The sequence below is a fragment of the Rhopalosiphum maidis genome, chromosome 3 (assembly GCF_003676215.2).
Source record: "Rhopalosiphum maidis isolate BTI-1 chromosome 3, ASM367621v3, whole genome shotgun sequence".
Taxonomy (NCBI): domain Eukaryota; kingdom Metazoa; phylum Arthropoda; class Insecta; order Hemiptera; family Aphididae; genus Rhopalosiphum; species Rhopalosiphum maidis.
The window spans coordinates 11,179,637-11,204,734 of NC_040879.1; the positions used below are offsets into that span (position 1 = coordinate 11,179,637).

The 25,098-nt window shown below is 28.3% G+C and overlaps 1 protein-coding gene across 1 annotated transcript; it reads left to right on the top strand.

Moving 5' to 3' along the window:
- Positions 1-10,767: 10,767 nt before the first annotated feature.
- LOC113560199 (insulin-1-like) lies at positions 10,768-13,938 on the top strand. Its single transcript, XM_026965958.1, has 4 exons — positions 10,768-10,818; positions 11,376-11,563; positions 12,914-13,025; positions 13,855-13,938. Exons 1-4 carry the CDS (start codon positions 10,814-10,816, stop codon positions 13,895-13,897), a joined length of 348 nt encoding a protein of 115 aa, XP_026821759.1. The 5' UTR covers positions 10,768-10,813; the 3' UTR covers positions 13,898-13,938.
- Positions 13,939-25,098: the final 11,160 nt, after the last annotated feature.

Genomic DNA, 25,098 nt, shown 5'->3' on the forward strand with positions numbered 1-25,098 from the left:
AACCAGTTGTTTCCTACCTGCATAATAAAATATGTCATATAGTAAATTACCAATATCTTTAATTTGTAAGTTTGTAATAAAAGACTTTCATAGCTTTCCTTTTACATAAGAGAAATAATAATAATATAACCATCGACTATTTATATAATAACATCTATTTATGTTTACTGTTTAAGAGTATCGACATCGTCCAGTAATATATACGTGTTCAAAAATACAAAATGAAAACATTATAATTTATTTTACTCAAATAAAATTAATTCTAAATTCTTACCTCTTAGAGGTTTTATATTTTTTTATATAGTTTTACCCATTTCCCTACTATCACATCAAGTACGCCCATGATCATAATAGCAATTATTCGACTGACAAAAAAAAATCATTATCTTATTCAATGTAATTGTTTAGTGGAACGTTTAAAATGTTCAACAGAAACTGCTATAGCTATGCATTATGCATTTACTAAAGGTAATAATGCGTGCAGGTGGTACATGGTGCCGTGGGGGTACAGTGATGGGAAAGAAACTGACATTAAAACGACTGACTGGGATAGCTATAAGCTATAACAAAGAAAAACATGATGTTTATCTTTTGAGGTGATCACATTAAAATAAATTACATTACTAACACAAAATGTTATGTATATATATAAATATATTATATACATCATAGGTGCCTAAATATTTTTCTGGCTGGCTCACCCTTTTTTTCCCCCAACATTAAATCAAAATGTAATAACTACTTTCATATGGTAGGTAAGTTAATGCCAGAGTTTCAATTGCATGCTGTTAGAAAAAACTCTTTTTACAAAACGTGTTAGTGTAGAGGTAATTATTTATACGTACTATAGAGTCTAGACGATATTATTGGTTATTTTTAGTTACCTATATTAAAAAATGAATTTGTTAATTGAAAATGTACTGATGGTTCTAAGTCAACTTACATTATATTATTTAGACTGTCGGCAAATATCATTTTTGACAGTAACATTCAAAAAGTGTGTGGTTGTTCGTAAATAAAACATTTATATATAAATTCAATATTGGTTTTATTCACGGATGTATCACTATAATAGTGTAGTACGTCAATTTATGTCACACGTTCCAGGTTAGTGAGGATTATTTATGAAAACCGGTAAATTTAAATATATATATTGTAATATATTGTGTGTCATACCACTTTATATTTTCCTGTTATTTTTTTTTATCACTATGCGTGATTTTGAAATTTGGAATTCAGTATTCAATTTCTGATTATCAATTTATTATACCTATTTATTATTAATAAAAAATTGTAATTACATTTTTTTATTGTGTTTATAGATTGTTTTAAATATTCACACGAATCATGGATTTTGTTACAAAAAAATGTATATTGTATTTGTACAAACCTCAAACTAAAGGTAAATACATACTTAGAAAATGAATCACAAAATACACATGATATTAAAATAATTAATTATTTTTTTAAATATAAAAATATTATTGTTATAATATATATGGATTGCAAAAAAATAATTAGTGAGATCCAATACGATATTTAACATGGATCTATTTAATAGTTAGGGACCGGTTTCGCCGGTGGCCAACATCTATACATACATCCCGGCCCCCCGTCGTGCGACCGTAGATTACCTACCTACTCCACTACCCGCAACACATTATTTATTATTACCCTCATATTAATTTAATAATATGTCTCAGTACACTTTACGGAGTTATCATAAATCCAATAATTCATATTTCTGGTTAAACCAATTTCACAAATAATAATTTATTAGATATTATAAGTAAGAAGTGAGATGGAAAAATTGAAGCAGTCTATTATAGAGGACGGTTTAATATATAACTAAGGTATAATTTAATTTCAGATAAATTGGTCGTAGTTAAAAAAGGAATGTTTACCTGACAATGATTGAATAGTTTTTTATGTAATTGTTATTAAGTTGAATTTTTACAGATATTAAATATATATAATATATACCAGGGGGGTCTTCAACCCACGGCCCGTCTTGTCATAATGTGCGGCCCGCAATCACATTTGCAATTTAACATTTATTTAAGTTTTAATAATAATAATAGTTTATAATTTTAATTTTAATTGTAAAAATTTTGATAACAAAACTGAATTTTTGTATAAAATACTTGTTTATACAACGAATACGGCCCGCAAGATTTTTAAAAAATAATACGTCGACCGCTGCATAAAATGGTTTAAGACCCTTGATATATAAATACTATATGGGAGCATGTAAAATGCACTGATGATTAGGATATTCTTAAATCTTTTTTTTCTTATACATTACAAGCATATATTTTGTACCCTTGAAAAAATGTAAATTCTACAAATTTAATTTTCAAATTGAATTACATTAATAATTATAATAAATATTATACATTGACATCATAGGTTTAATTTAAATTTTGATTTATAATGATGAAATTCTATTTTGCATATTTTGTACTTCAAATAACGAAATTATGGTGTTTTATAATATTGTAGACGTATTTTGAGTTGATAATTTTCGAGATTTTTAGGTTCGTTGTTTAATTTAATGTAAATGTATTTTTGAATTTATAATTTCATAACTATTAATTATAAAAAAATGTTATCAACTAATTTCACTAAGTTGCTAAAATTATAGTTTTATTATTAATATAATTAAAATAATAAAAACGTTCCACTTAATCAATTACTGTTGGAAATATAAGATGATATGTCAAAATGACCATGGTTCGTTTTTACAAATGTAGTGTCTAGATAGTCCTCTTAGCAGTGCCGCAAATAAACTTTTTGGGCCCCAGTGCAGCAGAAGTTTTAGTGCCCCAATTGTCCGTACATCGTTTTGCCACCCTTCTGTAATAAAATTCTTTCAATCTTACCATAATTATACTATAATTGTGATGTATAGTATTATGATTTCTCAAATTTGTTTACAGAAGTGTTCAGTAAACAAAACAAAAAACATTAATATCACAAATTGTATTATTAGAAATAAATTTAAATACTACTTATTCAGGTAGTTTTATAATCAAAGTAAAAATCTGAACATTAAAATTTCATCCTTCTTGTCTTTAAATTTGAAAAATTTGTTATAATTTTATCTAAAGACAACTCTTTAGTACGCTGTTGTTCAATATTTAAAACTACAATATTTGATTGTCCTCTTGACTCAATGGGCTCTGTCCCATTACGTTCCTTAAATAATTTTTAATTATTTTCAGTTTAGAGAATGTTTCCTAGGCAGTAGCAACTGTGACTGGCAAAGTCAAAAAAATAATACAAGCTACCAAAACTTCTGAATATTTACAGAACAAATCATTTTCTAAAATAAATAGTGCTAAATCACGAATAGACCATAATTTTTTAATTTTTTATTATTTCTTTGAGAGACAGAATTTGATATGTTAACTCAGAACCAACATCCGACTTTTAATTTTTAACAAAATCATAACAGCTTTTGATTGTTTCAGTTTCTTCAGGGCAAATTTTTCTAGAAAAATCTTCCTTAAGAGCATTAAAATCATTGATGCCATTTTTAATTAAACCCTTCATGGCCATACTATTATAGTCATCGCCAGTAACAAAACTGCCAGTATCATTATTACTAGAAGTTTTGTAATTTACTTCCACATCATCTATTTTTTTATATATTTATTTACTTATACATCAATGTAAATTGTAGGATTCATGAATAATTAAATCATAATCTTCATACTCAATTATTTTGCAGTTAAATATTTAGATATTTTTTAAATAAAATTAAAATTGAAGTATATTATGATACCTGATTTTTCAACTTGATTTTCATTAAAATCATTGATATCATTTTTTTATCAAACTGTTATAGTCATCACCAATAACATCACTGCCACTAGCATTATTACTACTATAAGTTTTTTCATTTACTTTTACACCATCTATAATAGTTTGTATATTATAATATAAAGTTTATTAGGTATAACAATTTAAAAATAGATACCTATTTATTAATTAAATGACAAAATGAAAACCACATTTATAGGTACCTACTAATTATTTCTTAATACTAATAATAATATATATTATAAATTATTATAAAATAATGTAAATTTTCGATTTTGCATGTATTCCACCTATTAGTTGAGTAATTAATTATTATTGTAATTCAGTGATTCTTAACCTTTTTAGAATCACGGAACACTGATAATTGTATAAGATTTTTGCGGAGCACTAGGTCGTAAAATAAAAGAATACTTACATTTTTTTTAATAAAATTACATATATAATGATACTCGTATTTAGTCAATGAAATAATTTAATACAATTGGTAAATTATATAAAATAAATACAATTTTTAAAGAAATTTTTAGATTATTTAATGTAATATTTGAGCCTGATGACTGTTGCATATATTTTCAATCTTTGGTCTTATATGTGAAAGTGCTACTCTCATTTCCTCTTCTATATTAGTTAGCTTTTCACGTTTTTTTGTCTTAATATTTGTTAATGTTGAAAATCCATGCTCGCATAAGTATGATGTTGAAAATTGTAATGAAATTCTAATCGCTTTTTCAGAAATATTTTTAAACTCTGTTTAAATAGAAATTCAAAATTCTTCAACTGTTATTTCGGAAAATTTAATTTTGAGTGTACGATCAGTTGACAACGTAATAAATTCCTCCTCTTCTTGTAACGTGAACTCATAAATTAATGTGTTGGTTGTAGAAAATGGATTACGTATCCAATCATATTTTTCAATATTAAATGCGGGAAAATATTTCGTAATTTTTTCTTCTAATAATTCTAAATGTTGCGTTATAATTGGAATAATTTCATGTAAATTATTTTGGACCGAAGGAAACATATCTACCGTCTTTTTTTGAACTATACGCGTTCTCCAAAAGGATATTTTTTTTTGAAATGCTTATAGTTTATCCGTGCACGTTAAAATATTTTCATTTTTACCTTGCATACTAGTATTTACAGTATTTACATAATTTAAAATATCTGCTAAATACGCCAATTTAGTACACCAAATTTTGTTTGTCAGAAAATTATTAAAAATATCGTTTTTTTTCGTTTTGAAAAAACATTAACAGTTCATCTTTTAGTTCCAAAACTCGATTTAGCACTTTACCTCGCGATAACCATCTTACTTCACTATGTAAAAGTAAACTTTCATGTTGTGCATCCATAGATGCACACATCTTTTTAAATAGGCGCGTATTTAAGGGTCGTGATTTTATATAGTTTACCATATTTACAACTTGGTCTAATATCGGTTTTAATGTTATGGGTAATGTTTTCGAAATAAGTCATTCTCGGTGTAAAAAACAGTGTGTCGATATGATATTAGGATTTTTATTCTTCGCAAAAGTGATAAATCCTTTAATAGAACCAACCATAGAAGGAGCACCGTCGGTACAGATTCCTATACATTTGTCCCATGTTAGATTAAATTTATATATATATGATGAAATAGAGTCAAAAACATTCTGTCCTGTTGTGCGTTCTGTAAGTTGTCTGCAGCATAAAAATTGATTCACTATTTGTTTTCATTAATGAAACGAACAAATCCTAATACGTGAGCTATACCACTGATATCAGTTGACTCATCAATTTGTAAAGCAAAATATGATTTGGAAAGTTTATTAAAAACTGTTTTCTCGATATCATCTGACATATGAATAATTCTATTTTTATTGTGTCATCTGAATGCGGAATTTTCATAATTTCATTTTTTGCGTCATCGCCAAACATAATTTTAACTATTTCTGAACATGCTGGCAAAATTAGGCTCTCTGCTATGGTGTGTGGTTTTAAATTTTTAACAATTATTTCGGCAACTTTATACGATGCGATTTGTGCTTTATTTGGTATTATTTTTTTTTTTAAATTTTTTTTTTTTTTGAACAACTTGATTTTGTAACAATTTTTTAAAATAATTCTTATCCTTGGACTGAAGATTAGCATGTTTAGATGTAAAATGGCGTTTTAATTTTACTGGTACCATTGCACTATTGCAGAGTTTTTCTCCACAAACCACACAAAAAGGTATTTGACACTCATTTTCAACAATATAACTAAACCCGATATCTAAATAATCATTGCAATATTGTCTATTGAATTTTCTTATTTTGTTCTCCCTCTTATAAGTATTTATTCATTATTAATATTGCTTGTACTTACGTTGGTATTATTACCACTTGAGTCATATTTTCGTTTTATAAATTTATTCATGTTGCAGTTTTAAATAATTATTTTTATAATATTTTATTTATATTATTATAAAATTTTATATTTTAACAAATTAATTAATGTACTCTAAAGATAAAATAAAATATATCTAAATAGTTTCGGTACTCGGTACTTAAAGAAAAATCAAATTATTCATAAAGAAATTCGTTTACTGCGATCGATAAAATTAATAAAAATAATACGCAGAAATATTATATTACATCAAACATATTGTATCGCATACAAACGGAATCATACTAATTGTGTATTAAGTATTTCTTTTACATTTCTAATATCTGCAATCGATCAGTTTATTTATAATCTATATCTGTTATCGTCGTATGGATGCAACATTATACGAACACGCGACAGTAAAATGTTTGTATATTATTGAAAACAATTATTGAAAACAAAGAAACCGAAAATTAAATTATCCCAGTAATTTTAAATAACAATAATTTTATAATTTTTTTTCGCCAATTTTGAAAATTTGGCGGAACACTTTAGCCAAGTTCACGGAGCACCAGTGTTCCGCGAAACACCAGTTAAGAACCACTGTTGTAATGAATATAGTAATAACTAATAAATAATAATACTACATAGAACATACTGACATTATCTAAATTATGTTTTTTTACAAATGCATCCAACGATCCTTTGGCTTTTTTAAATTCAAGATTTTTTTTTCCTTTTATTTTTCGTTTTTGGTGACCACTAAGCTGTTTAAGTTTGGTCGACATGCTTTTAATTTTTATAATAATAATTAATAGGAATAGTCAGACTTTAATTACTCGAAAATTGAAATTGAAAGTAGTAAACTGAAAAACAAAAACAATTCAATTTCGAGATAGACTGATAGATAATAATTCTCGGGCTATTATTACTTTATCAGTTGATCTTAAAAATATTGAATTCTTTAACCACAGAATAGATATAACCTATTCTGAGCTTTAACTATGGTTATAATACACTACAGTAAAATCATCAATGTCATTCAGAGAAATCAAAAATTGATTATTAAACTGATAAGTGAATGAAATATCGTGATTCTATAAAATGATAGGAAATTGTTAAGAAATAGATAAATATTTTATATTTTTAATTTTAATAATTTTTATTATTCTTGAATCTAGACCAATACAGAAGATATTTACAGAAATTGTGCCTTAAAATTAACCTCATGGTGTCCTTTTAGCAGGGCGTCGCCCTGCCCGCCCCCTGGTATTTGCGGCACTGCCTCTTAGGCTGGAGCTATACACGGCTTATTCTGTCGCGTTTTTTGTCGAATTCAAAGGTTAGGTTAGGTACCTAACCTAATTCATTGGTCATCACCGACCCGTGTTTTCCGCTGCGGATGAAAACATGGCGTATTACGCCCGTCGTGTATACCTACTCTGATATAAGACAATAAATTTTGAATTGAACCGAAAACGCAGCGGAATAAGCCGTGTATAGTCTGGGCCTTAGTACTATAGTCAGATCATCCTGTATAATAATTGGTTATAATCGTTTATAAACGATTTAACGATTAGGACCTTTTAGATCGTACTCTGTAGTTAGTATAGTTAGTTAAGTCCTTGTGCCATGGAAAATTATGAACTTATTATTAATTAATAAACTGATTACCTACCGTTGTATTTTAGTAGTTAGACAAATGTTAAACTAAAGCAAAAATAAATTATAAAAGTAAAAAAAAAAGATAGTCAAATGGATACCACTTTGATGTACAGACGTACAGTAGGTATCGAGTGGGTCACTATGATAAATGTGTTAAATTTGATTTCAATGATATTGATATATCATTCTTACGAAAAACAATTATTGTACCTATAATATCACAAAGTATAAACCGGACATGGACCAATTGCGTCTAACACAAAATTTTCGTTCAGGGCCAGGTATACCAATTGCACTCCTTAAATTTAGAATAAGTATACCAATTACGCTTATAAAACACATACTAAAATACTTGAAAATTAAAAATTATTTATTGATCAATTGTTTTTTGGTTAAAGTTACTGGGTCTAATATATTTTATACGTAAAAGTATGGGGCCATGCACTACGTTTTTGAACTAAAAAAAAAAATGAAAATCTTTATTCTATATATATATATATATATATATAAATCTTTATTAAATTTAAAATGTCTAGAAAAAAAATGTATGTTAGATTTTTACATTTTCAAGCTAAAGGTATAAAAATTGCACATTTTATAAATTTTGAACTGTTAACATTTTGCAAATTTTCTTAACTTCGACGAATATTAACATTCGAAATTCAAATTCTTATAAAAATAAATTACCTATGTTAAATTTTTTTACAAATCTTTTAGAATAACTTATGTCGGATATATTATATTACATTTACATGCGTTTTAACCGAGTAAAATTACGAACACAAATGATTATGTAAATATATAAATATCAATGAGTTACTTGAAATCATCCACGAAATTGAAAATCAAAGCAATTTGTTCGACTACTATTGTATGTATATACAAACACAAAAGTTGTAATAGTGGTATCATACTACACTAGATATTTTGTGATATTTTTTCTCTGCAAGGAAAATTAAGGAATCATAAATATATTTTTTATGATACACTAATGTTTACACTTGATTTGTTAGTTACTCGCATTAAACAAATGTCTATTGAATTAATAAATTAACTCTGAAGTCACACTAAAAAAGGTCTTTCCTCTTTTTTGAAACAGAAATTATTTTAATTTATAAATCATATATAATATGTAATACAATGTTCCCGATCAGACCGACATTAGCCAACCCCTCCCACCAATCACCGCCCAACTGATGCTATCCACCCTCTCCCACTAAGTACCATCAGTTCGACTAGGTACCGGTTACGTGTTTTGGGCCATCCCTACCGTTTTAATTTGGGGTATAGTAAACCAAATATTACAGGTACAATATTAGTCTGCTGACAATTGCCGTATCAGTGCAAGTGTCTTCGTCTCTTCTACATTTGCCTACGAAATTAGTCACGTCAAGACGTTTGTACAAACACAAACTATAAAACGGTAAGTTATATTCTGTATTCATTCCGGTATTATTTTTTTTTTTTATTTTAACCACCTATGATTATTTTTTTTCTGATTTTTTGACAATTAAACAGTATCATTATATAAAAATATCATCAAAACTTTAAGTACTTATAACTCTTAATACTTTTTTTTCTACAATTCGATCACAATAAATATAATACAATACGCTGAGCAGGTAACACCTGGTCTTGAAAAAAAAACACTGACGATGATTCTGCTTTGAAATAAAGAATTAAAAATGTATGTTATTCATACTAAAAAGTAAAATATTTAAAAAAATAATAACGATAAAAATAGTAAAAATATTTTTAAAAACGTTAAGTTTTTTTTAAATAATGAGTATTTTTTGATAAAAGAATCACCTGATTTATATTTAAGAACAAACATAACAGAATGCTTAATATCACTAACTTTTTATTAAATTGGATAACAAATATTTTTGAAAACTAGAGGAATAAAATAAGCTTTCTAAAATTTTAAAGTGATAATGAATTTAACATGTGGATAAAGAAAATTAGTTATTTTAAAGAAATTTAATTTTCAAAAATCAGCTTCATAACTAGGTATTTATTATGTATCATATTTTAATTTTTTTTTTATTGTAAGTTTTTATACAATTAACACAGACTAAGCATGCTTTGAGTAGATACCATTATACTGGATTCTAAGTAGGTATCTGTATGCAAACAATCATTCCATAAAATTATTCAATTAAAATTGTATAATACATAATCGGTTGATTGATTGAAAAAATGCAACGCAGGGTGGGAATGTTATGTAAAGTTTATGTCGGAAATATTATTATCTATACGCCAAATCAAAAAATTAAAAATATGATTTATCCTCATGTTAAATGTTAGGCTAGTATTAGGTAACCAAATTTAACACGGATGCATTTTGCACGGACAACGAAAGTCACGGGGTTTAAATATTATATACATATTAAACATAATCAATCTTATTATGATGAAGGACGAAGGGGGTGTGAAATCATTAAATTGTATGTAAGGGGAGGGCATGTTCCTCAAAAGGTTTAGAACCCTTGAATTAAATAATAGTAAAAAACATAGTTATGATTTTTTTATTTCTTTTTATTATAAATATTTATCTATTAAATTGCGTAAGTAGGTACCAATTTATAAGTGATTAGTTTTCACATTTTATTTTTGAATCACATAGCAACAGATTTTAAAAATAAATGTATTTTGTTTGTTAAGGAATACAATAAAAAACTAATAATAGACCCAAGGTAGTTTAATTAATAATTAAATATTGTCAAACATTTTAAAACGTAATATTCCTAATAATTATAATTAATTCATGTAATTTATACTAACATAGTATAAGCGTTTACAATATGTCAAACTATATTCATCTAATTTCACACATTGCATGCTGGATTAGGTCTTAAGATAATTAAAATCTATGTATATATTTATAATAACAATTAATCCATGAATTAATTTATTTTATTTCATGTTGTAGGTTATTGTTTTGAACGAAGTTATCTATTCATAAAGAATATAAACCATGATGTAAGTAGAAACTCATTATTTATTTAATACTTATTAAATTAATTTAAATATTTATAATAGACATCACGTTAATACAATTACACACAAATACAGATCATTATAAAGTATAAATTCTTATAGTATAATAATATAATATAATTAATTTAAATATTATATTTCTATTTGATTTTAATATTATGCTGTACATTTTAATACATTATTTTTCTATTTTGTATTAATACACTGTGTAATTTCATTGTACATTTTAATTACTTTTTAAGTCATGTATAGACAATAACCATTTATGTAATTTCAGTGTCAACTAAAATACATTAATCACTAGTAGTTTATGTAATTTAAAGCAAGTTAGTGGATTTAACTAATATATAAATTTGGTCTTATGTTTTACATTTATTTATTTATATTTTATACTTAAAATATAGTGTTTGACTTCTTTCATCGAATTATTGTTTATCCAATTTGATGACTGCACCCGTAAACCATTAAATAGTATACATTATATTATTTTTATTACTTATTATTGTCGGTTTCATTATAGATTTGTGTGTATATTTCAGGTGTTATTTGAATGTCGTCATTATCTTAATGACATGCAATATAATGGTTGACTGCGCGCCAAGGGCTCCTGAAATTATAGAATGGAACGTCCAAAATCACTTTTGTGGCTCAGCCATCCCAATTGTTATGGGGCTAATTTGCAAACTCCCAGAGTCTAATCCTGTACAGGCTGAAGTACAGGTTGAAGGTAAGTCCATAAAGCAGTATAATTAATTATTGCATTTTTGTTCGCGTTTTATTATTTGTATTGGATCTATTGAACATTAATTCAGAACCGCTCTTATAGTTGATTAACTCTTATTTTGCAAGACATCGCTTAATAGTAATCTAAGGATTACGTAACACTTTGTACGAGCATACGGAGCACATATTTCTATTATTGAGCAGTAATTTAATTTATCACTTAAGATTACCCGATTTAATATAATATAATGGATTTCTCATTTATCTCGGTATACCAGCTGGTTATTCAGTTTGACTCAGTTAATAGAAGCCGAGAGAAAATAATCAAAGATTAGTTTTAATAATAACATAGAATCATTGTATTCATAGATGAATCTAGAAATTCATAGCAAGGTGTGCCTTTAATTCAAAAAGGCCCTCTGTAGTTAATTTTTATTAGTTTAGATGCTATTTTTCATGCTGTAAAATACACATGTAATGTTTAAAAATTAATCAATTTAATAAACTACAACTATTGAAAAGTTCAATATATGTTACTCAATTATTTTTACTCGTATAACCTTTGTAACTGAAACGAGTATTATGGACCCTACACACGTTTATACGAGTCGCAGGGTGTGCACTGGCACACTATGATTGTATTGTACACTGTATCATTACATCATAATCTTATATTATGTTATCTAACTGACTAATTCCCTAAACATTTTCTTGATACTTTCGATCGAATAAAATAATAACTATAACTTTTTAAGTAAGAATTAGTAAAATAAATATTAACATAGAATATACTGTTCTAATACATAATTGTTGATTAATATTAATAGGTGTATAACAGTTATTATATCATTTTATAACAATGAAAAAATATTAATTATTAATTACTAATTGGTAGTAGGTATGTACGTAGTGTAGTAGATATTAAATGGGTACCTAATTATCTAATTATAATGCAATAAATAATGATAATAATAATTTTGATCTATCAGGAGTGTGACTTCTTGTACCAAAGTAATTAATATCCACTATCAATTCCTTAACTTCAAGATCACTATCTAGGAGATAACTATCTGAAGAATTACCACCGATAAACGAAAGCAGCATACTATATATACATAACTAATGGAAAGGGCTCTCGTGTTGTACTATAGGTTTTAGCACTCCCATACATTTTACCATGGACATATTTATGTATAGGTACTTATTTATTTCAGAGAAAACTGACGTGGGTAAGCTACTTACTCGTAAAGTAAATAAACTTGATTTTTCATTATTTAAAATACGATTGCTATCATATTAATCAGAATAATACTTCTTCCAATATACTTTATGCATTACTTATCTCTGTTGTTAGATACTACCATTATTCAAGAGAGTCGAGTACGGCGTGGTATCGTTGATGACTGCTGTAGGAGTGCTTGTACTCCAATTTACATGCAATCATATTGTCACGAAGAGCTAGAAAGGTAATCCTAACCTAAATTAAATTGTATTTATTTTGTAGAGGGTGAAGGAGGTTACATGTAATTTTCTTAGACAAAAATAATTTTGAGATTTTCATTATTTGATCAGTAAATTATAATATAATTCAATATCAAAATTTTTCCATTTTATAAGAGTAAAAAAATAACAGGAAATTCATTTTAGAAAAAAATGTTTACATTCATCATCATTACACGCTTGTTTTAGTTATTTAAATACAAATAATTAAAAATAATAATAATTAATTATTATATTACCATCATTTTTTTTTTTTTTAATTAGAAAACTTGTATATATATATATATATAAACATTTTAAATATTCATAATACTACATTTTCAACAACAACAAATTGTATTTTTAAGTAATTCTGTTTACATTTTTTTCATCATAATGTTTTTAATGGTTTTAATTTAAGAGAACATTACATCCGCGTGTGCTGTCTTTGTTTTACTTACTTAAATCATAGCAAATTTTCGTTCAGTAGAATACATTTTGTGATGTTAGCTTTAAATTTAGAGTAAATTTATCTATTATCAAATTTAAAGCTAAGAATATTATATAGAAAATGTCATATGGTTTTATTGTTATTATAGTTTTAAAATAAGTTATAGTTATGTAAAATATTACAACTTTAAAATGATATCAATATAAGCGTGCGACATTTTCTAGATAATATTCTTAGCTTTAAATTTGATCATAGGTAAATTTACTTTAAAGTTAAAGCTAATATCCTAAAATGTGTTCTGCTGAACGCAAATTTGCTATGACGTGTGTGAATTTCTTAAGTATAATTATTTTTATGAATTATAGGATTAGCACAGATCAACCGATTATCAACTACCATAGAAATTGAAGAACACCTAAAATAACAATGCCAAAAGAAACAACTTCAACAACAGCAGAAGGTACCAATGACTATTTTAACACTAGCATCAATAACTACAACTACAAAGACTTCAAGGTTTAAGATCCCCGATGGACAAAAGCAGTGTACTAAATGTCATCATCTGTTTTCTTGATTAAAAACAAATTATTTTAATTAATATAAATATTTTTTTTATAATAACCTACATTTTCTTTGTATTTAAAAAAAATGTAATAAAAAAATTACATATAGATAATTTACCAAAGAAATTTCCTAAAAAAGTACTCGATACTCCATTGCTATATAGAATGGACTAATAATAGGTATGCTATCAAAAACATCGATAGTTACTAGGTACTTAGTTATTTACCGTCTACCTATACGTTTAATTAAATTATTTGGATATATTAATCTAAATTATGGTGATTTTTATTTTAAATATCTGTGTAAATGAATATTCTCTATTTATCTCAATATTAAATTACTATAATAATTTAGAGAATTAAAATATTTTGGTTGAAATGACTATTATTTTTTATTTTAGTTAGTATTCAAATTTGTAAATCATAGCATATTGTAACGAAATTATTATGAAAATTCTAACTACCATATAAAAATAATATCAAAGACAGGTTCAATATTTAACTTTTTACAGCCTTATGTTCAAAATAATTTAGGGAGAAATATGATATTTTGGTAGTGGAAAATACCAGTGTTGAAGTCTGTGACGAAGTACCGTCATTCATTACCGTTACCAATTATGTTTACTGTCATCGTGCCTGATGGACCATACATGTATAGGGATCCCATTCATAAAACGTTTTAACATGATTTTTACTTAAGTACATAAAATGTTGTAAGTTATAATATGTTTTATCACTTTATTTTCCATATTTTGACAAAATGTTTGATTGTATCTTCTACAAGTATAAAAACATACTAAGACTTAACAGAAGATGTTTTATAAATTTAATAAATTTTAAAACCCACATCATTGTATCATATAATATTTTGTTTGTCAGTATTTTAATGTATTTTAGGTAGGTACTAAATAGATTGTTTGCGCCACAAACGCTCCTACACAAGAAGTTGGCACCTGCGAACTTGCACCCACATTAGATTGATTAGAGCTTAACTACCAGATGATAATACATAAAATTACCGACATACATGAAATATTTATTTTGCCCACTTTTAAATACCTTTATAATAATAATAATCACTCACCGGAGATGAGCCGTCTATCTGATTGAAATAAATAATAACAAATTAAATACAAAATAATGTATGCATATACAGAGACAACTGCTCATAACATTATAAAAAGGGGAATACGGGGATGATGAGCTGGTGAAGTCTTTAGCTGACAAAAAGATCAACGATGTTTTGGAATCGAGCTGGTTTGATTGCTGGATCTGAAATTGTATCCAACAAGGTAACTGCAAACGCCTCAATCAATAGACCTGACGTAGAATAATAATGCAATCAGAGGTGAGCCTTAGGTATACGGACAGTACATAATAAATAGTAATTTAACTAAAAAATGTAAAAACCAATAAGATCATATGAGCTACGATAAACACGAACAATTGTAATATTGTAATAAGTAATAATTAGTGTACGGATGTTGTTGTATTTGCAACATTTTTTTACTTTTTCGTTTTACTTTTACAACAACAACAACCATGCTCTGATAATAATATATAAAAACGTCAACACGAACTGATAACGACAAAAGACAATCAAAATGTCTGACAACGGCGACCGACACAACGCACAAAGGCACGGGGGTAGTGGTTTAATCGGGGCGCGAATATAGATATTTGATTCAGAATATCACATACCATTATATAAGTATATAAAATGTTTCATATGATACAATAGCAAAATTCATCAGAATCACTCTAACTAATCATCATTTTCAACTACCTAAGTGACTGCCATTTAGTGTGGACGGTACTAAGCAGCACATGCACAGGGGTTGTTAACTAGCATATATGGAACTAAGATAGTTGAGTAGACTAAAGTCATACCAACCCACAATAATTATTGTAAAAATGATGCACGTTGCAGTACTGTAGAAAAATAGTAAACACATCTATGTGCAAAAATAAAGCAGCAATAAACCAAACTCCAAATCCAAAGTCCGAATTTCCAAATGAATTATTTCTGTTGTATGAAATTGTCTACAGTCATTACTCGTCTTTTATGTACATTTTTTAATTTCAATTTCAACGTGAACTGCGAAGTATAGTGCATTTTAGTGTTTTATAAAAGTAATATAACATGCCTTCTCCGTTATGTGTTGTGAACGGTTGCAACAATAGGACTGGAATATCCAAATACAGGTTTCCTAAAAACGATATTCCACGTTTTCTCATTTAGATAAAACGATCGGCAATCAAAAATTATTAAATATGACTGACTCATGAAAACATTTATTCATCTTACGTAATGTGTGATGAACACTTCGAGTCATCCTGTCATAGCCCTGGTACAAAGCAATTGAATCATAATTCTATACCTACATAACTATTACCGGAATGCGATTCAATTTATATAAACTTAATATTAAATTAAAAGTTAGAAATTGGTTAAATAGATAATGTATTTCAATGTTTTAACCAATTGTACAAGTTGATTATGAAAACTTTGCTACAACTTATCAAACATTACCTATTTATACATTTTGAAAAAAGTAGTACGATTCCAAATTTCTATTGTGTAAATTGTATTTTATTTGTGTTCGTCAGATAAAATGTCTGGAATTTCTTACTTGAATTGTTCTTCAAGTACCTCAGCAAGTACAGAAATTAAGCAGACAAATAAAGCCATTACAGTTACATGCAAAGACAATTTAACAGGTAAATTTCAAAAATAAATTGATTAAACATAAAAATATTGGCAAAGATTGGTATTACCTAACTTGTTAAAAAGTTTTAACATAACTAATTAATTATTTTTGTTTTTAACATAATAACTTATTAATAAAAATTATTAAGTATTTTAAATATTAAATTGAATAATTTTTCAACAGGTAAAAAAATATATAAAGGAAGTATATTAAGATCAATAAATGTAAAAAGAAGAATAGATTTAATTCCAAGAAAAGGCCATTTATATGACGCTCTAAAGGAAGCCAAAAAGAATAATTCGTTGTTGTTACATAAAAATATTTCTTTTAAATCTAGAATTCAGTATGCTGAGAAATACACGGAAAATAATAAGCAGTCTTTAAAGAAGTTAAATGATATAACTTGTAATTTTATTGAATCACAAATAAGAACCCAATCCAAGAAAGCACGTGGAAGACGGTTTTTATTAAATGACAAAGTATTTGTGCTATCTTTGTTCAAGGAAATTGGGAAAGCCTATAGATTATTACAAAAAGTATTTACTCTACCATCAAAAAGCTCTTTAATGAACCTGTTAAAAAATTCCATTCCAACCAGGAATAAATCAAAACATTTTCGAACACCTTAAACTTGCTGTTGAAAGAATAAAAAATCCTTTGGATAAATATTGTACAATTTTATTTGACGAAATTTCGTTATCTGCTGCTCTACAATATATTCCAACTTTAGATAAAGTTATAGGTTTTGAAGACCTTGGTGAAGGTAAAAGAAAACCAATGTTTGCCGACAAAGCCTTAACATTTATGGTAAAAGGAATTAGAAAAAAAATTTAAGCAGCCAGTAGCTTTTATGTTCACAAACAGCTCTATGAAAATACACAATTTAGTAAATGCAATTAAGGAAGTTTTCGAGGCAGTTCAATTAACCGGACTAAACGTAATTGCTCTTGTATGTGATCAAGCGAGCACTAATGTGGCAGCTATAAATATATTAAAAGCAGAAACAAATGCCAAATATTTAAGAGAGTTTCGTAAGGAAAAAAAAAATTTTAGTTTCGAATTGGGTGGACAAGAAATTGTACCGTTCTATGATCCACCTCACCTTCTTAAATGTATGAGAAATAATCTGATTACTAAAAATTTGAAATTTACCGACGAAGATGGTATACACAGAGTTGCTAAGTGGGATCATGTTGTTCAACTATACGAATTGGATAAATTTAAATGTGTAATTGGCGATCGTATAAACCTCAAATTGACTGATGCACATGTATATCCAGATAGAATGAAAAAAATGAAGGTTTCCTATGCTGCTCAAATTTTTAGTCAACGAGTTGGCTCAATCATGAAAATGTTGGCTACTTGGTCAAGTATGTATTTGATTAGATTTAATATTTTATTTTACTATTTGTAATTTTTATTTTATTTATTTTAGGAACATTACAGAACAGTAAATTGGATCCATCTGCTGAAGATACAGGTTTGCTTTGTCTTTTTATAGACCAAACTTTTCGACAGTGTGAATGGCACAGTTTTCCCACCAGCTGTAAAAAATTTGAGATATGCAGTAACAAAAACATTTGCAGATTGGGATTTCTGGAATGAAGCAATACAAACATTGGAATCCATGAAGTTTGATTGTAAGCATAATAAAGTTGTTTCCATAAAAAATTGGAAGGGTTCAAATATCATTCTAAGAAGTTATTAGCAAATGGATTTAGTTTTGTATTATTAAGAAATTTCAACCAAGATCCTATAGAGAATTATTATAAGAAATGTTAGTCCATCATGTTGTAGCTTTATATCTTCATTTAAATCCTTATTAATATCAAATTTAACAACTAACAATTCAGTCTGGTCAAATTGTGAGAAAGACGATTGTTATGGTGTTTTGGATAGTCTAAAAGATTTATTGGTGTTAGATGATCATGAGACAAGTGATACTAAAGAAAATGTATTACAAAAAATGCAATCTTCTAATAATTTCATAAAACTAATGTCTGATAATAATAAGATATCAAATATTTATACTTCTGAAATACAGAAAAATACTAGGTTATACGTAACAGGGTGGATAATCAAAAAAATTAAGCCACTTTATTTATATTTTATCAATATCGTCGATTTCGGAGTATTTTAAAGACAATATTAAACAATTAAAAAGGGGGAAAATTGCGTATAAAGATGGTCATGTTTTAAAAATTCAAGCAGTTCTTGATTTAAATAATATTGTTGGAGAAATCAAGTCTAGTATGCGGAATGATAAGTATAAAGTAAAATTAATGTTCAATGACTGTTGTATCGTTGACGCTAAGTGTACATGCCCTCGTGGAAAAATAGTTTGCCATCATACAGCTGCGTTAGCACTACATACACACTACAATCTTAGTTCCACAAATCATAGCTTTTCTTGGAATGTTAGAAAAAATATACCATGTAATGAAGTAAGAACTATTAGTGAAATGTATGATCGTTTTGAAAGTCCTGTTACTGATATCACAGATGAAGATTTTGCTAATTTAAAAAAACCGTTAGATGATTTAACTGTACCTATAGATTTTTCGTGGTTATTAAGACCTAAACCAGAACTAGAACCAAAGAAATGTCAAACTATTAAATTAAATTCTATTAATCAGAAGATTGTCTACATTTTTCTCCAAAACACTATGGGAATCGCGACGCCTCCGATTATTTGCAGGGAATTAGTAATTACTCATAATTTTTAATTCCAATCTTGCTAAATAGCCAAGTTTAGGGGGCACTCGTCGTTTTTAAAAATGCCCTTTTTAGGGCAAATATTTATTATTAATAAAAACTAGGTAACAACGAGTTAGGTATTTTATTTTTAATTATTTAATAACATAATTATTTTTCCATAATTTTCAGTTTCATATTAGTTTATTTTTATTCTTATGCTAGTCCCATGGAAATACATTCTTTTTATAAAAAAACATACCATCGGCATAGATACTCGTCGGCATAGATACTAATCGGCATAAATACAGTCGGCGTAGATGTCGTCGGCGTAGATGTCGTCGGCGTAAAGACATGATACCTAAAATTTAAAATTGCAAAACATTTTATTCTTTATTTATAACTTTGGGTCCTTTACAGTCCACCACCAAACAACAATACAGATACAAACATAAGATTTTTTTATTTATTTTTTCTTCAGTGGGATATCTCTACCACCTTCCTGGTTGATAAAGTTTGATATTCTTGTAATTAAGCATGATTTGTTTTCGTTCAACATTTTCTATGACTACTGTGTTGTTTCTCATGTTTGTACGATTAGGTTCGGTCCATGATATAACAGGAAGAATTTATAAATCTCTTTATCGTTAGCAGACAATGAACGATGTTCCTTCACTAGTACTAGTCTTTTTTTATATTTTTGTCTTTGGTTACGTTTTGTTGGTCGGCATGATGATAAAGTCTTTCTTTTTCCAATTTAATGATCCATTTTACGTCTTTTTGATGCTCTTTGTCATTAGTTTCAATAAATAAATTAATTGACAGGCGATTCTGTGGATGATTTTGTTCAGCTTTACGTCTAACATTTGTAACTTTAATTTACCGAATTGTTGGTGTATGTCTCTACTGTAGTCCTGCAACATGAGTTTGTTGAAATGTTAATAGTATTTTTCCACTCATTGTCCTATTCACATTGTGGGTACCTGGTAAAGGTGTCTCCACCAATGTTTTCCTTGCCAGAGATATGAACAATTTCTAGATTAAATTCTTGAATAATCATTGACCCCTGCCTAGTCTAGCATTGAGTAATTGACAATGCTTTAAGAATACCAATACTTTATGATCTGTTATTACCTTTGTCTGACATCCTAAAATGTAGTTGCGGAATTTATGGCATGCAAATACTAATGTTTGTTGCTAATAATTTCAGTTCTGTTGTATGTTGATTTTTTGGGCGTCGTTTAGCGTTCTGCCGATCAAGAGTCCTATGTTTTCCCCAGTGGCGCTAAGTAATACTTGAGGTGGTTCAAATGAACCACATAAATTGGGTGAGTGAGTGTTTGTTGGCACTGGGGTGTATAATAATATAATATCAAGTTATAATTTAGTAGGCATAATTGTAATTTGTGTAACTCTGTGAACATATTAGATAGGTATCTTCTGGTACAAGTTAACAACACAGTTAAAAATAAAATAGGAACATTAATTTACCGTTTGCTGTGTCTATAACTGCATAAAGATATATTTTAAACACAGAATAATAAACATGAATAATGAATGCGTGTGTCGTAGTGTGTTCTATATTTATCTTTGGGCAATAATTATTGTATAGATAATAATAACGCGGACCTGTTGGCTGTCACTAGTTATAGTATAAATATAAAATAATAATAAACATATCGATATATTTTAATTTTATAAGAAACATTTAGCTTGAACAATATTTATTTTTAGTTATTAGTTATTTTATTTTGATATGAAAAGAAGGGAGTACATTTGTACTACTCGAACTTTCGAAAATAGACTCCGTCTCCATCTCTTGATTTAAAACTGTATTTTCCATTTTGTTATAATTATAAACTACCAGATATTCAGATCATTGTTGTGTCTTGTATTTTTAATAATTTAACCATTTTTTTTTTTTTTTAAATGCCTGTGAATTGTGTTACGTGTAATAAAAGTAGAGGAAACCTTAATAAAACAAATTGGCAAAGACACGTCGAGTCATGTAAAAATAAAATCAAAAAAACAGAAATCAATACAACTTCATTGCCGATTGCCCGGCCGATTGTTTCTATTCAAAATTATTTTTCAAAAAAACGAAATATTGATGAAACTTATGAGTTAGGTAAGTATTGTTATTATTAATATTGTTTAATTTTGTTTGTAAATAACTATTTTTTTTTATATAGTCTTATAGTCATTAGAGAACCTAGTCTTTTACGTATGTAGGTACTTATTTTTTTCTTTTTAAATACCTTTTTTTTTATTTATTAAAAATTTAAAATGTTTCAGCATATTGTACATGCTATTACAAGTTTGTTAACAGTTTTTAATTAATGACAAATTACGAAAAACTAATATTATATGTTAGTGTTATAGTGATATGAAGTATACATGCAAATGTTAGTTAATGTTTATTTTTAATGGTAAATTAAATTAAATTTGGTCTTCGTCTTCGCTTGATTGTGATAGGAGAACATCTTGGGGTAGTCGTGGTTTTAGACGCCGATTTTTTGTTTTTGTTCCCAGGTTGTAGAAGCGCGCGCCATCGGATGTCTTGAGGTTTGCGTGAAAGTTTTTATATTGTATTTTTATCCAGTCTCGGAGAAGAGGAATTCCTGTGTCATTATGAATTTGCTTATTTCTTATAAACCATGGGGCTTTGAGACATATTCTAAGAAATTTGTTTTGAAGAATTTGGATTTTTTTGATTTTTGTAGGGGAAGCTGCCGCCCATGTTGGGCAAGCATAAGTGACTAATGGCCGAATTATTGAGGTATATAGTAAGATGGACGATTTCATTTGGAGGGTTGATTTGAAGTTAACTAGAGGATAAAGGGTGTTCATTCTTGCATAGCCTTGGGTGAGTTTTTTGTTTATATGAATTTTCCATGTTAATTTTTCGTCTAAGAATACTCCAAGGTACTTGATGGAGTCATCTTTCTTGTTCCATTATATTGGTTGGTTGTCAATATAAATGAGTTGGGGATCTTTGTATCGTTTTAAAGAAAATATTTTTGCTGCGCTTTTTGTTGGGTTGAGGTTTAGTTTCCATGTTTTGAACCAGGAGGTCTCTGTGTTTAAGGCTGTTTGAAGATTTTGAATTGAAGATTCTAGGGAGTTGCTTTGGGTTATAATTGTTGTATCATTCGCAAACATCGCCAGCTGTGAGTTTGGAGGAGTTGGTATGTCATGGCAGTAGATGTTGAATAAGGTTGGACCTAGAACTGAGCCTTGGGGGACTCCTGCTTGTATTTTTTGAGGTTGAGAGAGTTGTGTTCCGATTCTAACTTGGAACTTTCGATCCAATATGAAAGATATTATGGTTTTTAATAAATATTTGGGAAGAGCTAGAAAATTCAATTTTTGTTCAAGTCCATAGTGCCATACTTTGTCAAAGGCTTGCGTTACATCGAGGAAGACAGCCGTTGTATATAGTTTGTTTTCAAAGCCACTTACGATTATCTCCGAGATTCGTTGAATTTGATGGCATGTTGAGTTGCGTTTTGAATTCAAATTGATGTTTCGGGATGATTTGTGTGAATGATTTTAGTCTATTGAGCAGTATCCTTTCGTAGAGTTTTAATAAAGAAGGAAGAAGGCTAATTGGTCTGTAACTTGATGGAGAGTGGGCCAGTTTCCCTGGTTTATGTATTGGAATTATAATGGCATGTTTCCAAGATGACGGGAATGTTCCGAAACGCATGGCTGAATTGTAAAGGCTAGGTAGGATAGTACTTTGGGTGTTACGTCTTTTAAGATTTTGTTGGTGATTAAGTCATGGCCTGGGCTTTTTTTATTTGCCAGCTTGACAATTATTTTTTGTATTTCAATGGGAGATGTTGGGGAAATGCTGCCATTTGAATTGATGTTGAAATAATTTGATAGTAAATGGTAAATATCAGGGTTTGTGGTGTTTTGATCGTTATAGACGGCATCTTCATCTGTGGAGGTGAAGCAGGATGCGAAATGGTTTGCGAGAACTTCGATCTTTTCAGCATTTGTTTCGAATTTGGCTGGTCCGTTTTTCAGAGGGGGAATTATGTTATGTTGTGTAAGTAGACGTTTGGTGGCTAGCCAGAGACTCGAGTCATTAGAATTTATTTTTTTAAGATATGCACTATAAGAGTTGTATCTAAGATTGTCCAATTCCCATTTAATTCTTCTGATGAGTTGGTTGAGCCTTTGTTTGACTGCAAGGTTTCTAGTATTCTGCCAAATTCTTCTCGCTTTGTGTTTTTGTTTTACAAGATTTTGAATCGAGGTTGGGAGAGAGTCTGCAGGTGGGTGGTTGATGGTTTTGTTATTTTTGATCATTGCTTGGTTGATTGACTCTTTTATTGTGTTCTATGCTAGTGTTAATGTCTTTTGGATTTTTATATTGTCTGGTGCAGCTTAGGTTTGTGTTTAGTTTTTCTCTGAACGTTTGCCAATTAATTGGTGCAATTATTAGTTTTGGGGTGCACTGGTTCATGACTAAAGGCTCATTAAGAGTATTGATGACTGGAACGTGATCGGAGTCGAGCTCGTTTATGACTTGATGATGAAAAGTGGTGGGCAGGTTTGATATTAATGCAATATCAAGTATGTCTGGAACTCTTCCAGATCATTGGAAGATTGGTTTAGATGGTGGGGATATTAGTATTCTAAGTTCTGATGAGATTTAAAGAAGTTTAATTCCATTTGGGTTTGTTTTTAAACATCCCCATATTTGGTTTTTAGAGTTTAGATCACCTAGGAGTATTGTTGGGTGGTTATCAAATATTTTTGAAATGTCTTCTTTTTGGATTTTTTTGTTAGGTGGGTTGTAGGCCGAAGTGATTTTTATTTGATGTTTGTTAGTTGAAATAGTTATTGAGATGGCTTCTAAGCTGATCATGTTGAAAGTAATTGATTGGTAATGCTTTATATTTTTTTTGATTAAGATGGCCACTCCTCCGGATGAATGTAAATGGTCTCTGTCTTTTCTGTAGATGTTATAGCCATTAAACTTGAACACTTCGTGATTTTTAGGTGGGTTTCTGTAATACAGGCAATGTCTATTTTGTGCCTCATTAAGAATTCTATAAGTGATGATTTTTTTGATTTGATGCCGTTGGCGTTCCAATTAACTAAATTAATGTTATTTAAGTTAATTACAGACATTTAAGCTTTGAAGAGATAGATTATTTGTTATCGAGTTAAGGATTGAGCTTATGATATTTTTGATATTTTGGAGAATGTTTTCAATAAATTCTGTGATTGTTTTTTGTATGTTATCGTTTAGTGGGACATTTGGTAATTGTTCTGGATTAAATAAATTTGTGCTGTTTATTTTCCTTTTAGTTATATCTGCATATGATGTGGGGTTTGGGGTTCTTATGGTGGAGTTAATTGCATTGTCGTTTCTTGCTGGGTTTGTTATGGGTTAGCTTTCAATTTGTGGATGTTTTTGGGAGTTGTTTGGATTTTTGCTTTTGATTGTTTTGAAGTAGGCACAGCCTTTATAGTTTATCGGGTGCGTTTCGTTGTAGTTGACACAGGTAGGAGGTGTGTTTGATGATTTTTCACAGTTAGAGTAGTGGTGTGGTTCGTTACATTTTACGCAACGAGGCTGAAGTTTGCACGATTTGTGAATGTGACCATATCTCTGACAGTT

Coding starts and splice junctions, on each gene's coding strand:
- LOC113560199 (XM_026965958.1), top strand. Junction 11,564..12,913: donor GGCTGAAGTACAGGTTGAAG/GTAAGTCCATAA, acceptor CTCTGTTGTTAG/ATACTACCATTATTCAAGAG. Junction 13,026..13,854: donor TGTCACGAAGAGCTAGAAAG/GTAATCCTAACC, acceptor TATGAATTATAG/GATTAGCACAGATCAACCGA.